The sequence below is a fragment of the Varanus komodoensis genome, unplaced genomic scaffold (genome assembly GCF_004798865.1).
Source record: "Varanus komodoensis strain SLA01 unplaced genomic scaffold, ASM479886v1 scaffold42, whole genome shotgun sequence".
Lineage (NCBI taxonomy): Eukaryota > Metazoa > Chordata > Lepidosauria > Squamata > Varanidae > Varanus > Varanus komodoensis.
In genome coordinates, this window is record NW_025335972.1 from 1,677,974 (window position 1) to 1,694,401 (window position 16,428).

The window sequence follows — 16,428 nt, forward strand, 5'->3', positions numbered from 1 at the left end:
CCTGGGGCAGCTACTTCACCCCAGTTTAATAGTAGGACCAGGCCTTCTGCTAGTGTGGGAAAGACGACATGTATGGTGGGAATGAGGGAGAGAAGGTCTACTCCTTAGACACTTGCAGTCTCAATTTAAAAAAAGTTAAACAGAAATAATGGGTAAAAGCAACACCTAAAATCTAGCTGTTAAAATGAATATATCCGTGATGCTGCCTTTCAAAATAGTAGTTTTAAAAAACAGGAGTTAAACTCCAGTGGCATTTAGTGGAATGATATTTTATCCTTTTTATGAGAGCCATCTTGTGAGAGCTTTGCCTTAAAAGGCAGGCTAGAAATCCTTGAAAATAAATGGAATTGCATCCCCACAGAAACAGAGAGAGCAGTGCACAAGCCAGCTGAAATCAATGGCTGTCCTTCCCACATTTACCTAGAAGTAAGCCCGAATAAATGGCGCTTATCTCTGGGCAGACTAGTGCAGGATGTCTACAACTGCTAGGCCGAAGCTGCAAAACGGCATGCTCCACTGGGCCTTACGTCTGAGTAAGCATGCAAAGAAGTGTGCTGAAAGTTTGATGTATAACACTGACCATTACACAAATAATAATGGTATTACCTGGAATGAAATCACAAGCCTACAAGGGCACAAATATGCAGAATCCAAACACCAGTGGCAATCATGTTTTAGCAACATTTTCACCAGGCAAGGGGAGCCCAAGGACATTGTCTGCATGTGGCTACAAGTATGTGTTGCAGATGGACAGGCAAATGCAAGCAGTTGCTCACCTCCTGTGCCCACACAAATTCTTGCCTGTTGGCTTCCAGGCCTAGGTAACGAGGCAGTCTTTTCCCTTTGACTGCTCAAGCATGCCAGAGGCCTTATTGCACTAAGGCCAGGCTTTGCACAGGTACCAATGGGCTCCCAAAACAGTGAGATGCTGAAGTGCAGAGAGGGTCATTCTAGGGAAATCTCTCAGTAAATGGCTGCACATGTACTTCCCCTTCTGCCACTCTTCCTTCACCTTGGCAGTAACAACCATCTTGCCCATGTTTCGCATAGTGGTTTATGTGGGAGAGGCTCATTAATCCAAGTATGTTAACTAATCGGGCAACTCTACCGTGTCTACTCAGCAGTCCCACTGACATACAGAACTGCAGTCTTAGCATCATGCAAATACTCCACCAAGGGGAACTACTAACTCCCTCCTGCTTTTTGAGGAGGGAGCTAGTAGTTTTTGCAACTGCAGCTACTGTGGTTCCCTAACAGTTCTAAACAAGCCAAAAAAACCAAAAAACCCCTTACAGGAATTTATGCAAATGTGATGGTCCATGTGAGAAATGAAATGTTACTAAGTGTTAAGGGTGAAAAAGAGCCAGTGTGGTGAAAAAGAGCCAGTGTGGTTAAGAGCATGGGACTGGGACTCAGATGATCTGGGTTCTAGTCCCGGCTCGGCCATGGAGCCAAATGGGTGACTGGGCCAGTCACAGACTCTCAGCCCAGCCTACCTCACAGGGTTGTTGTTGTGGGGATAAGATGGAGGAGGAGATGTAAGCTGCCTTGAGCCCTTTGTAGGAAAAAGGCAGGATATAAATCGATAGATAAATAAAATAAATAAAAACAGGAATAGGACAGGATCATTGAAGTTTCTTGGGGCCAAGAGGCCTGAGAATGGAATCATGTAAATAAGTTGTATTAAGAGTAATAGTGTCCCGAAAAATACCAGAGAGGGTAAAAGTGGGGGGCGGGGCAGTGGAAGAGAGCAGGCAACTGATTACTTTACAACTGGCGATAATGAGCCTGGAGAAAGGCCTGTTCTCATTATCTCATCCTCCCCACAAGATTTAAGAAACATTTTGGCGTCAAGAATTCTCAAGGCCAAGCTGTCCTGCTGAACTTTTAGAAGGAACTGCGCAGACTTAATAGGATTATGAATAGTAAATGACACACCTCTCATAGGTAATGGGCTCATTAGCATGAACATGGGTTGCATATTCAAGGAGGGGATCATATCAAGGGGTAGTATGTTGTAGGTGGACGGAGAAGATTGTGCCCTCTGAGTAGCCCAGCCAATGGGGGAAAAGAGGCAGGGCCTGCGAGCCAGGGAAAGGGATAAAGGTGAATGTTGTGTGTGTGAACGGCGCGCTACCTGTGAGGTGGGTGCCCGCTCTTGCAAGAACAAATTAAACTTCTCTGCTTGTTATTTTGCCTCCCGTATCGTCACTGCTTGGATTCTACTGGATATATTTTTTTATATCTCACAGTCCAGAAATAAACAGAAGGGAAATGTACAGTAACTGCTCCAAAAAAGTGGGTGATAATTATTTCCCTTTCTGAAGTACCAGGAGACTATGTAAAATGTTGAAAAGGTGGAAGCCACGGAGAAGCGTTAGTTCAACACTTAAAAGTGAGAGGAATACGCAACTAGCAGAAAGATTCTGTCCACCCACTTGTTGGTGCACCTTCAACGGGTGCTTTTCAACTGACAGTTCAGCAACTGGGCACTGGCAAATCGGTTACCACCTCACTGTGCCTTTTGAGAGCTGAAGAAGACAGTGATATTGACCAGGCAACAGCTGCATACTTGCATTTGCTCATGAGAGACCAAAATAATACTTTTAAAAATATGAATGCAGTTGCACCATTCTCAGGGTCCATTAAAAAAATAAAATCCACCGGTGCTTTTTTGAGGTTCTGATTTCTTTTTAAATGGCGGCAAATCAAAAGGGGAGCAATCAGAGCAGAGGTGGAGAGACAAGACAGGTTGTGCCGCAAGGACACCGGGATACTGGTTGGAGGACCAAGCGGGAAAGATGGGGAGAAAAAGCCACGATGAGCCCAATCATCTGTCCAGTATACCACTGTTTGCTCAATGAACAATTAACCACCATCGCTTATTTGCAAGGTTATTTCACACAACACATGGATGTGCCCAGTGGTAGATTCTAGAGAGAGCAAGGCTTTATTTCCCACTTAGATCAAGACCTTTTCTACAGAAGACTGCTAACTGCTGCATTATTTTTACGGAACTGAAATCCAAGCACTACACAAAAAGTTTTTTCTTGGCTGCCTCTCTAATAGCTGGAGAGTGCAAATACAAAACCAGCAAAGCAGAGTTTCATTCACCATCAGAAATAACAGTCCATTTCCCCCTTGCTAAAACCAAAGTCCAAGACCCAGGAAAGCATTTTTAAAAAGCAGAAGTAAAACTGAAGGATCTTGATGTCACCTAAGCAACCCACAAACAACCATGAGTAAGAATCACAAGTGCACAATAAATGCCTCATGAAGAAATGCTTACAGAGGCCACTGGGAAATTTGGGGCCAGTCAGCATATCTTAGCTTAATGTACTCCACAGGGTCAGTGTGAGGATGAGAGAAACCAATATATCCTGATCAAATGTAGAAAAGGTAGGGTATAACTCTTAACAAATAATCTGACACATGTGCAGACTTTAGGAGAATTAAGCAACATTTAAGGTCACTCAAGTTAGGCTCCATACGAACCTAGCTCAACCTTATAGATAGGGCAAAGCTAAATATTATTTGCTTGTTTTGCAAAACCTCTTTCTCCTGTCAGTCGCAGAGAATAATAATAAAGTGGATGCCATTTCTGAAATAATAGTAATTTAAGACACTTCAGACTCCAGGCATTGTAGAATGATTGAGTGTAACAGGACACACCCAAAACATAAACAAAGGGCATTTGGAAAGGGACACCTAAGAAAGGGAAGAGGCAATGGCCTGAGGGCCAAGGCTCAGCAGAAGAAAACAGAGAAGCTCCCTGAACACTGGAGAGCACCTGGGTGTTGGGAGGAGCAGCAGGAGAAAGCAGACAGAGGCCAGATACATGATGAGTAAGACTAATCTGTAGAGCAGAGATGACAAAAATGAGAAAAAAGGAAGGGCGATAAAAAGAAGCAGTCAAAAGGGAGAAGAGATTTTACAAACGACAAAGGTTGATCAGATTGTTAAGGAAATGGAAGCCGGTGCAGCAATGGAGAACCCTGGGCAAAACAGGACACAGAGCATGACAGTGGGAGAACAGAAAAGATGGCGGGGAGATAAAGTCCAGGGTCCTCCCATGCCTGCCACCCATTTTGGGATGCATTTGCTAACCAAGGCAATGATGCGACAAGCTGCTATTGCACGCTGAATAGCCCAATGGCTAGCCATCCATGCAAACCGGCCCAGCGAGGCAAAAGATCCAAGCTAGAGCCTTGAAGTGGGGAAGGGGAAGCTTGAGCAGCAGAGAAGGGGAAGCCTGAGCAGCAGGGAGCACAGAGTAGGAGAGTCCTGGCCAAGGAGCCTTCTATCCTTGCAGAAACACGATCTGAGTAATCTCTACTTTACCCCCAAACCAGGGACAACTTCAAGAAAACCAGTTTGGTGCAGTTGGGAGCTTGCAGAGATCATTCCTGGGAAAGCAAGGATTTATCCATCTGATATAGGACTGTGATATACTGCAACTGAAATCTGGGGGCGGGGGGTGAGTGAATGGGATGGCTGAAATATTCAGGAGATGCGCACGTACACACACAGTCACTCACTCCACCTGGCATAAATTGCACATCGATCCTCATGTTTTTGGACAGAGCCCCCAATATGTATCTATTTAAGAGGTATTAGACCCAGCTTTCAGGGGACACTGCCTTTACAAGGCAGCTTAGAAAATTTCAAAAACATGAACATGTTATTACAATGAAACACACACACAAACACACAACTATAGCAGCTAACCATTTTTGAGCTCCAAAAGCAATTGGAATAAATGAATTTTTAAAGTGCTGTTTTGCTTTAAAGCCAGCAATGACATATCTCCTGGTGGAGGGAGTTCCAAAGGTGTGGAGGCCACCACCAAGAAAGCCCTGTTCTTACCCCCACCAGGCTAATGGCTCTTCTTTCAATGACCATAGAGTAAGGCCTCTAACACTGATCTGTGTGCGTGTATGCTAGGACTCTGTCAGCTGGAGATTAGGACATAGGTGGAGAGAAGGAAGCAGCTGATTCATTGCTTTGATTCAGCCTGAGGCTGAAAGAAGATGGAACTGGGTGTGGATGATGCGCACCCTCTGAGCCCAGTTCTTAAGCTCCACCTCATCCAAGATCTTTTGAACAGCAAGAAAGACCACTCCTTATGGGGTCTACTTTGATCTTTCTTAAATCCAGCTTCATCTTCCACCCACCCCAACCTAAGGCATTGCATTCTAACAGGAGCAGCCTTAGAAAACAAGTGTCCTCTGAGGATAACTATCCTTTCCCAGTCTTTAATTTCCAGTTGAAAACAAAAAAAACTTGGAAAACCTTCCATTGCAAAGAAGAGCAAGAACCAAAGCACTTTTGCTCAGCACTTGGGCAACTCCAAGCCATTTCACCTAATGCAGCCTACACCATTTCACACCAATTTCCCGAGCTGGAACACACATGCTGCCTTGTGCCATGTCAAATCATTTGTCCGTCAAGGCCAGCAGTGGTTTCTCTGGCTGGTAAGCCACTCCCTGGGGCCACACAGCCCGATCTCTCCTGGCATCTTTCAGCTATCCAGAACCCTTCAGTAGCAGAGGGCTGGATCAGATGCCATCTTCCATATGCAAAATGTGGTTTGTGCCACTGAGCCACACACTCTTCCAGTCCAGAAACTGGCTTTAGAAAAGGAAGGCCAAGATGATCATAAGGCTAAATCCTGTCCAGTTCTATGCTGAAGCAGTGCATGGGATTGCACAACACAGTGTCCTGAGATGTTGCAGTCCAAAACTCCCATAAGTCCTAGCGAGCATGGATTATGGCCAGGGATTCTGGGAGCTGTACTCCAAAACATCTGGATGGCATCAGAATGCCTACACCTTGGCCTGTGGAATTCTGTGGGCAGAACAGGACAGAGTGCTTGATACTCCACATCTCAAGGAAGGCTCGTAAGCCCTTCGAACTGCCCAGGAACACCAGCCCCTTGATTCAATTTCAGGTATCAGAGATGTAAGAAAAGCCTTGCTGGATCAGACCAAAGGTCCATCCAGCTGAACAGCTTTCCACAGGCAACCTACGCACAGGATTTGAAACAACATCACCCTCCTCCCCATATTCCACAGCAACTTCCCAATACTAAAGGTAGCATACAATGTTCAGGACTCGTAGCCTTTATCCTCCATGAGTTTGTGCAGCAATCTTGCCAGAGCTGTAGGACTGATAGTAGGTCCCTAATGCCACAGAAGGGTCTTCTCTCACATCCCTCCCTTAGAGAAACCAGATGTGGCTCCTTGCCCTCTCATACCCACATCTGCAGATTGATGGCTCATTTTGCCCTTGATATATAAACATAAAGACATATGTACAGCCTCTACAGTTAGTCCTTGGTTTGTTCTTCTATGATTTTATCCATATATATTCTTATTTCTCCCCGCATTCCCCTCTCCCCACTCTGTGTGTGTGTGTGTGTGTGTGTGTGTGTGTGTGTGAGAGAGAGAGAGAGAGAGAGAGAGAGAGAGAGAGAGAGAGAGAGAGATGTATCATCCAGATGCTTCTGCATCATTAACCAAATCAGAGTTTCCTTCCGATCTAAGCATTGCACTGATGCCAAAGCCCACATGTATGATGCACAGAGACCACAAAAAAGAACAAACTGTCTCATGGCACTATTAATTTAGGGTTTTGTGATACGGAGCAACTGGTATTTTCATTAACTAGATCCAAAGTTAAAAAAGGCCTTTCTAGAGCAAACAGTAAAACAACCTTATTTGCTGTCCTGTGTCAGCTTTCACACATTGCCTGAGAGGGCGTGGAGAGGAGTCCTCTGACTGCAAGTAGGCTCTGGTACAATACATGTAAGACTTGCAATTTTAAACTACTTGACACCTGCAATTTAAAAAAAAATCAGATCCAGCCTAGCTCCACAAACAGGTTGGGTCACATCAGCTACTTCTGTACAGGATGCTGTTGGTCCACAATGAGTGGAAAGTGAGTAGAGGAAGTATTTAAGTTCAAGCATGGCCTAGTGCTCTAAACAACAAAACGAAGATGTTTAAGTCTATTCCATGGTGACCCAAATTCTGCACTCAGAGCTAAATTCAGCAATCTATACATCTTATGCAATTTAAGCTTGCAGAGATTTACATTCTGCTTCTCCTAGTCATGGGAAAAGAGCTATATAGGGAAAATTCACTCCGCAGTTGTTGAATACCCCATCGTAATTCCTGGTTTCAGAAGTGCCACTAAGTGTTGGCTACCTCCTGGAGAGCCTCTATCTCTGAAACTTGTTTATGAAGATGAAGAGAGTTGATGCTAAGGATGCTGAACCTGTGCCCATGTACTACATTCTGTGTCTTGCAACAAGCATTAGTAATTCCATCCTTCATCTCCCATACCCAACTGGGATCTCCAAGGATCTGCAAAGGAACTACTGCAATGCCTCCTGGGCTATGAGACCCCAAGTTTTCTAATCCATGTTTCAACATAGAAGGGTTTAGAGCTAAAGGTACAGCCACCTGGCATGTATGGTTTCTGCCCCAAGCTCTACACTTTTGACCTGAAGCCAAAAGTTGCTTCAGTAGTTGTCAGCCTTACTGAAACAGGGCAATTTCTGGGATGGAGGTGCCATTCTCTGTTACTTAACCTACCAAGCTAGGGGCCTTGCTGCAGCAATCAAGCAAGTGCTAACAAAAACACACACACAGCATTTGGGCCTAACTACTTGCCACATGTAGCCAAGCTGCAGTGCCCTTCCTACAGTTTATTTCCCTACTGCTGTTCTTTCTTCTCTCCAGATTGCCTCCTCCCAAACTGCCTTTTTCCATGAGATGTCGGGGTGGGGGGGCAAAGGTGCTATCAGCTTTTGCTGGATGTGTTTGCAAGTGTGCAATGTGTTTTTGGGCCCAGAGATAGCCACTCCCGCCATCCACACTTTGCTCATGATATTCATCCGACCAGCTGATGAGTGCAGGGGATGCTTTTTCTTCCACATGGGAAGAACCAAAAGCAAAAGCCCCAACACATACTCCTGCAGAAAAGCAGACTTGGTCAGAGTTGGTCCAAGACATTTTGCTGCCTGATGCAAAGGATGAAATGCTGTCCCCTCCCCTTCCATATACAAAGGCTGATTGGACTGGCAGGTGAATCTGTCCTCAGTGATGGTCATGGGGCAACATCCTCTACCCCACGGAAGACAGCAGGCTAGTGTAAGGGGTGCAGTGAAATTCATTTGGCCCATAGTTCTCCCTTCTTTGCTGTGACCTTGCAACATGGGCTGCCCGAGGCAGCTGCTTCACTCTGCCTCATTGTAGGGCTGGCCCTGGGTACAGGTCCGTATAAATACATAGTGGATAAGGAGGGAGTGACACAAATGCCTATTTTAACACGTGCAAAGGTGTGTGGGATTGATCAACTGCAGTGGATTCCAAATGTAAGGGGCCTGCAGGGGAAGAAAATCTTGCAGCCTCTTCTAGCCTAGTCCCTAGTGTTTCTCCAATCTAGTACTGTGGTGGGCTAACTCTCATAATCCCCATTCAGCAAGGGACCAATGGAAGTTATTATCCACCACGTCTAGAGGACATCAGGTTGGGATCCACTATACAGCTCAGACTGTAATTACTGCACCCCCTCCCCCACTGCATTACCTTATGCAGCTGCCCGATGCCATCCCCCAGGAAGACAATGGTATGTCCCGCTTCTACCATGGCTGCCACAGCTGTCAGTCTCGGCATGGTGGCTAGGAGGGCCTCAGACACCACTGGCTTTCGGCTGGCTATGGGACTAGGTGTGTGTTCATCCCCACAGGGGTAAGCCTCAGGGGACTCCTGGGGGGAAAAAGTCAACAAAATGCGAAAACAGAAAGGCTGGAGTGCAAGTACATTGCTCTCCCCACATAAAGCCGGCCACCACGTCCCTCCTCTCCCCCCCGCTCACCTTGGGTAAGGAGTTACAGCGTGAGGTCACGCCGTACTCAATGGCAGCCTCTTCCTCCCTGGCTGCACTCATCCCGGCTGAGGTGTAGCACAGCCGCCGTGTCCGCTCCACAGCAGCATTCACCTCGTCCAAGCTGTACGCACACAGGGCGGTCTGCGCTGTCGGGGATGCAGTGGAGCCCTGCCCGGTGGCTAAGACCACAAAGATAGTTTTCCCTTTCCCTGCAAAACCAGGTGCCAAATGCACGGCTTGAGCCAGGTTGTAGATGTGCCCTTTTGCATCCCGGCACTCAAGGGGAAGCTCGACATAGGAATAGAGGTTTGTGTCTTCCATGCAGCTCCAGGAGAGGTAGGTGCGATACTCCATTTGTGCCTTGGCCCCACGCCGAGAGAAAAGGAAGTAGACATAGCCGTCGGAGGCAAAGGCACCCACATAGCTGTTGTTGTAGTCAGAGAAGTCGCCCACCACCAGCTTTCCCATCCCCTCATTGGAGAAGGCCTGGGCTCCTTCCAGCTGCCGGATGGTGAATGGGGGGATTCCCCCGGAGAGCTTTGCAGTCAGCCCACGGCCCACAAAGAGCAGATCACGGCCATCATGGTGCCCCACCAACCCCACGGTCGAAACCCGTGGCTCGTTGGCCGCCACAAACTGATTGTCCCCAGGATCCTCAGGATGGTACAACAGCTTGGCAATGTCTGCAAGGGCTCGCTTCTCACACACTCCCTGAAAGAGCTGCCCGCAAACCACCAGCTCCCCGGCCTGCTCGTTGGTCAGCAGCAGCTTGTTTGAGTTGTCTGTGAGCCGGGCCTGTGGGCATTCGTGGGCATTGCGGAAAGGGAGGCACTCTGGACTGTCTGGGGCCGGCCCTGTGCGGGCACGCCCCACCAGCCTCATCTCAGGGCTCAGCTGGAACAAGGCATTGACGGCACCTACGTACAGCATCCCTGTGTCCTGGGCTTGGGCTAGATGATTGAAGGTAGTGTTGGGGACCAAGAAGGATGGGTAGGAGGGAGGCCGAGCAGCTGGGGACAACGGCACTAGGAGCATCAGCAGAACCATTTGGTACAGCAGCTGGTAGCCTAGGAACATGGCCAAATCCTAGGCAAAAAGAAGAGAAAGAAGAGATGACCAGTGCTCAAGGGAAGTTTCCGGCACTAGTTCACAGGTCTTAGGGGCAGTGCTGGCTTCAGGTTTTAGAGGCACCTTGGGCAAGGCCCCCTCCATGGGCCCTTTCCCTCTGCACGTCTACCTTCCCCGCTTTTCACCAGCCACTCTTGCTCTTCATCTTTCTTCTCATCATTGCTACTATTTGCTTGCTTGTCAGGCAAACAGGCAACGAGCAAGGACATCTTTGCTGGGTTGGGGAGAGGGGCAGTTGAACAAGCAGGATGTAGTAAAGAGGAGGAAGAGGTCCAAGACTGTGGACCCTCGGCTGGTGCTTGTTGCCAGACCTGCTTGGGAGGCCTGAAATAATCAGGCTCCCTTGAGGGCAGGCAAGGGGAAGAATTCAAATGAGGCCTGCAGAGCCAGGACCAGGCATTACAGTGCAACCCCCATATGATACTTTACCTCCCAAACAGCTTCATTTCCATTGAGCCACCACAGCAGGGGCTCATTTGTTATTTTTTGTTTGTAACGCTTTAATAAACTGCTTTCAAATTATCATTAGAGACCAGAGCACTGGAAGCTCTAGTTATTTTTCCCCCATCCTCAGTATAATGTTAAACAACAGAGACTCCCAACCATCATCCATAAAAAGGGCAAGGGGGAAATGACTGAGAAACTGTGTTCTCTTATGAGTCAACCCCATGGAAATGCCACCCCCAGGTCAATCAGAGCTAACCAGCTCAGAGCACACATCATAAAAAGTGAGTCAAAGATGCCTCTGAGCCCTTAAAACCGGAATCTGTAAACAGGGCCCAAAATCTGCTCACCATCAGACAGCTATGCTTGGCCCTCTTGCCTTTAACACAGCAATAGGGAATCTCTTCCAGCCTTGGGGCCAGATTCCTTTACAAATAGCTCCTGGGGCCATATTCCAATGGTGGATAGGGCTGAAGGCAAAAAAGGATAGGCCCAAAATACCCCGAATACCAGTATCTTTTACCTTAAATAATGCCAGAAACTCAGGCATCTTAAACTTTCAGAACTGGGGAAGAAACATGTACAACCAGGAAAATCAGTATATGTTTGGCAATCAGGAAACAGCATGCGGCCTTCTGGTGAACCCCAAAGATAGGCCCAACATTAACTACCAACAGTTTAACCCATTAAAAGTGCATTTCTCCCAGAAATTAATGGACCAAAGCCTGGCATTGTCGCAGCCTTTCCCTAAATCAGTGATTTGTAACCTGGGGCATGCATACCTCCAGGAGTATGAACCAGGACATTTAGGGGTATGTGAAAAAGACTGAATAATGGCAGGAAGAAACACATATGTCAGCAGACACACAAGACAAGATACCAGTCAAAAGTTGACTGTTGACATAAAAGTTGACATAATTGAATGTTCTGTCGAGTGGTGATGCCAGTTTTCTTCATCATTTAACCTCAAGGAAAGCTCCATTCATTCACTTTGTTATTTTGGTGAGTGGTGGGGAGTCCCTCCTTAAACAATGTGTTGCAAACATATCACTACAATGAGCATGCTTCTTCTGTTATATCTTTATAGAAAAGAAACACCATAATAAGCTGTATGAAGTTCCAGGTTTAAGACTGTATCTTACATCAGTTGAACCTGATTTCAAAAAATTATGTGCCTCAAAACAAGCTGAAGGATTGCATTAAATATCTGTTAAGTATAAAATATTTGTTGTGTGTTTTATAAATATTATTTCAAAACATATTAATTTTTTAAATTGTTAAAGTAACAAATGTAATGTATCAATTAATGTTATGTAGTTTTTTATATAATCTGTGATATTTTTACTTGAATTCATTGTATCTTTTGAGTTTTGAATATAAATATATTTGCACTGTCTGTTCACCTTATTATTCCATTACCTTTTAATCCCAATATTGGGCAAGTTATTTACAATTACAGCCTATAAATTTGAAATAACAGCAAGTATATTAATTGCAAACATTTTCCTAATATGAAAGTTTCAATTCATGGAAATGGCCTGCCAAGGGATGCACAACTGAAAAGAGGTTGGGAGCCACTGTCCTAAATTTTGCTAAGCCACTGTTACTCCAATAGAAGATGCACAATACAGATGCACTTTGGCTAAAAAAGCAAAGAGACTGGGGGATCTGTTGCCTTCCAGATGTTGTTCAACTCCAGCTTCCATCAGCCCTACCAAGAGGGCCAGGGATGATGAGTTAGAGGCCAATAATATCCAGAGTGCCATGGGTTCCTTTCCCCTGACTTCAAGTATGTAAGAGTTACTCTCTGTCACCGGGGCCCTTTCCTTTCCCAAGTGTTCTTGTGCCAGTTGAAGGTTTGAGGCACGTTTCTTCATGGTGAGAAGGCAGACTAAGAACTCAGAGACAAACAACAGGGAGCCTCCTCAAGGAGGAGACAATTTTGTCCCATCTCCGAAGTGGGCACAATTTAACATCCATGCAGAAATGGAACAGAATTAGTCTGTGCCAGTGAATTCTGCAGAGACACGGCAGTCAGCCCTTTTTTAAGCTCACGGGATTCTCTGACTTATTTAACTGTGCATGCTTCTCAAAACCTGTGCACAATTCATGCACAGCAGCAGGCTGGAGTTAAGCATACTGTCTGGGAAAGACTGCTAGACAGGCAGCAATTATTCTCCAGTAAGTCTCCCCTTGCCTGAGGTTCAACATCTGCACCAGAATGCTCTGAGCTTTTTTGGGTTTTGGTTTGCATTTTGTGCTGGGGGGGGGGGTCTGCACCACACTCTGACAGGAGCTGCTGCATTCAGCGTTTGTTGCTGGGAAGTGAAGTACATCTTACAGCGTTCCAAAAGGAGTCTGGGCAGACGCCCCCTCCCTAAGACTAGAGAAACCAGACTAGCTTCTGCAAAATAAGAGACATTGTGCCAATTTGATGACATTTCAAGGAGACAATGAAATATTTCTTTCCAGACTACCAACTGTGCTAACAAGTGAAGCTAATATTCTGATTGCCCCGAGTGAGTACATGGGAGAGAACTAGACAAGGATGGTCTGGTCTGGTCTACAGGGAAGAGGTGCAATCTTGTACATGTGCTTGGAGGCAAAATGTCATTTACGGCATCTACGGAACTCAACAGTCCTGGCATGTACCCTCTCCCTGGCCAACAGCGCCTCTGATTGTCAGCTCCGGTGCTCTTTCCTCCAACTCTTGCCCTATTAAGTCTCCATCCCTCAAAATGGATGCAGCAAACCTAAGACCTTGCACATTGCCCTGCTACAGTCATCAAGCCAGCGTTGTCCCAAGCCATTTTGATGCCTGACGCGGATCCCAAGCGTCAGTGCTCCTGCCACTCCCCAGAGCGAGGGCTAATACTTTAACAAGTCTTGTGCTCTATTCAAACACCGAGCACTGCCTTTGTTTATTCCCCACCCGCTTCCTCCTGGTGCCACCTGGAGCAGGCTGCTTCAACAGGGACGGCCCTGTCTGCAATTAGCTCCAGCCAGGGGATGGAAGGAGGAGAATGGAATTACCTGCAAGAGGAAGTGGAAGGGGGCGGCAATCTCATGCAGTTTTCACCTTGCAAAGGAGTGCCCTCCTCCTGCTTTCTGACACTGACTCGGATTTAGCAGCCCAGGGAAGGCGATTAAGCCACATCCCCTTGGAATTAAACCCCCACCCTCAGCGAGGTCACGTGCCAGACATGGCAAGAGAGAGTGGTCAGTGGGGGCATGAATGGCACAAGCTTTGCCCCCTTCTTCCTGCTCACCAGCTCACTCTGGGCCCCATTTCCACCATTATTAAATGTTATTTAATTGCCTGCAAAGGTGACAGCTACATGGATATGTAAAACACCCAAAGTGCAACAAGCTGGTTAGACAGTGGGCAGGGGATGTGCTTACTGGTGTTTACTGTTCATCTCACCATTTAATGGGCTTTTTTTTAAGTGCAGCAACAGGAAGGAAAAAGGGGGACACTGCATTCAATCCCACAGATTCAACAAGCTCAGCAGGGAGCCCGGGCAGCCAAACAGCATGAACTGGCAAGTTCACTGGCAACTTGGCATGGGAACCATTAGTATGCAAGGAATGGGACTGCAAGTTTGCATGGTTCCTTCTTCACACCCCACCGAAGGCTAGACAAACAGATGCCACCAGGAAAAGGGCACAGGGCGGGTGTGCCTTCTCTCTGTCTCTGCTCCAATTCCCCTGACCCAGCTGCTGCCTAAACACACAGTTGCGAAGGTGCTTTCCCTCACCCTCTCCAAACCCAGCAGCAGCCCCCTCCCCACCGCAACCCCTTCCTGTTCATCCCTGAGCAAATGGAACCATCTGCTTTCCAGGGCAGGGGTGGGAGAAGAACCCAGACATCCAACATCCTGGTTGGCTGGATCTCAAACCTAGTGACCCCCCCGCCCTGCCAACATATTCCCTCTCCCGACATCCAGCCTCAGGTGGGGGCAGGGGCGAGGGGGCGGCCGGCCGGGAAGCAGGGGACCACCACGCTTACAGCAACCCTTCCCCCATCCCTTCCCTGCTGGCAACAGCTGGAAGGAAGCAGAGGCAGTGCTTGCAGAAAGAGCACCATCAGGCACACCCCTCAAATCTCGGGGGAAGGTGAGAGAGGCGCAGGCAGGCACAGACAATGGCCCAGGGGCGGGGCCGCGAAGGAGACAAAAGGCACCCCCCCCCACATACACACGCTGCTGCCGGTGCTTCTAGAGAAAAGGATCCAGGCTCCCAGTTTCAAAGAGCATGGCAGTGCACCATGGGATGGTATCTAATACCAAGCAGGAACTGGGTCACGCCAATGAAGTGGATCTACCAACAACTCACAGCAGGCACCTGTCTCCCCAAAAGCAGAGTCTCAGCAATGTAGCTGGCCTGTGACCTCCCCACTTGAGCAGTCCCAACTTTTCCCCAGACTTCCAGACAGGTTTGGTGCTTACCGGTTGGCCGCGCCAGGGGCATTTCAGCTCCCGCATGGTGGTGTCTGCTGGCAGCCGGGCTCCGCAGACATGCCTACGGGGGAAGAACCGAGATAAGGCAGCGCCAGAGTTGACACAGAGGGGAGAGGCAGGGTGGGGGTGGGGGCTCAATGGCAATTCAAGACTGCATCAATGGCTGCTGTGATAACCTCCCCCCAATCAAAGCCCCCACTGTTCCCATCTCTGCTGTGCCATCACAGAGCCACACGGGGCTAAAGGGGCCCATTATCCCAGGGAAATAGAGCTCTCACAGCTCTTCTGCACATGGTCCTGGCACCCCAGAGCAAGTGACACGGGGCGGGCGAGGAGCAGAGAGGTGAGGGCAGAATGAAGGACATTGCCCTGGCTAGGAGAAAGGAGACAGCTATTGCAGGACTGGCCAGTCAGTTGACCGGGTGGGTGTGGGGAAGGGCGTGAGGCAGCAAGAAAGGGGCAGGCCAGGATTTGTGCCTAGCCCTTGGGTGGGGAACATAGGAATCCCTTGCAATGTGCTTGCAGGCAGTTACTGATTAATCGGAGGGCTAGAGAGATTTTTGTGGGCGAGACCATGCCTGGTCCGCTGAGACCTGATGGGACCTTTTACATGTCTGTTTCAGGGCAATTTGGGGGACAAGAGGAGGAAGAAATCAGCACCGTACAAGCCTGGCCCAAGACATGTTAACAGCGAGGTTAAGAAAGGCAAAACTAAAGCTTTGTGCAGGGGAAGCCCTGTTTCCAAATATGGGATGGGATGGCCAAATATTTCTGACAATTTTGCTGTTGCTGCAGCAACTCTTCATCTACCAAGACATTGTAGCACTTGAGGCAGGGAGTGCCTGGGGAGGAGAAAGCCTTTCCCCAATCAACATGGGGAGGGGAGGTAAAAATCTCTTGGGAAGTGCTCCTGCACAGGACAAATTACAGTGACAAATTCCCAATCCACTGGGTCCCACAGACCAGAATCGGTGGCCACCTAAGGCAGCTGCTTCATGGCAGGGTATTCTGGAAACTTGACAGAGCAAACCACTGGCTGGGAGCTGAACTCAGTCCACCAAAATGACACACAGCACGTTCCACCAGCTTGGCAGAAGACCCTGCCCAGAACCAGCATGCAGCTGTTCTGCTAATCCTGGCCTTGCTGGTGACACCCACCCACCCTTTCCAACCTCAGTCCCTGGAAGCAGCCCTCTCTCCTGGCTCTCCCAGGCAATTATTAGCCCCCCCCACTCCACCCCGTGCCATTATAGCACATGAGTGATTCCATTAAAGCCCCATCGATCCTCCTTCACTGGCTCCAGGAAGCTGTTGAATCTGGGGCAGTTTGGCATAAGCAGGGAAGGGCAGGGCATTTCCTGTAAAGTGGTGGAGGCAAGATTAGGGTTGCAGTCAGCAATGGGAGAGGCAGGGAGAAGGAGGTGGGGAAATACTGGGAACAAAACAGAGTGTGCGTGCACATGTGTGAGCAAAAATTTTAAAAATTAGGGAAGAGGAAGAA

At 48.0% G+C, this 16,428-nt stretch overlaps 1 protein-coding gene across 5 annotated transcripts in view; it reads right to left on the reverse strand.

The window, feature by feature from the left end:
• The window catches only part of LOC123030121 (ATP-binding cassette sub-family D member 1-like), a 107,193-nt gene that overhangs the window by 46,220 nt on the left and 44,545 nt on the right, over positions 1–16,428 (reverse strand). For 2 of the 5 annotated variants that reach the window (XR_006416045.1, XM_044443750.1), the window contains exons 10-12: positions 14,916–14,988; positions 8,884–9,981; positions 8,595–8,774 (exon numbers count right to left, since the gene is read on the reverse strand). Coding sequence is in view for 4 of the 5 variants with exons in the window: in XM_044443750.1 (XP_044299685.1) it covers positions 8,595–8,774; positions 8,884–9,981; positions 14,916–14,988 (1,351 nt within the window). In the remaining variant the exon portion in view is untranslated. The remainder of the gene's footprint in view (positions 1–8,594; positions 8,775–8,883; positions 9,982–14,915; positions 14,989–16,428) is intronic. The other 3 variants (XM_044443753.1, XM_044443754.1, XM_044443751.1) reach the window with 2 other exon arrangements.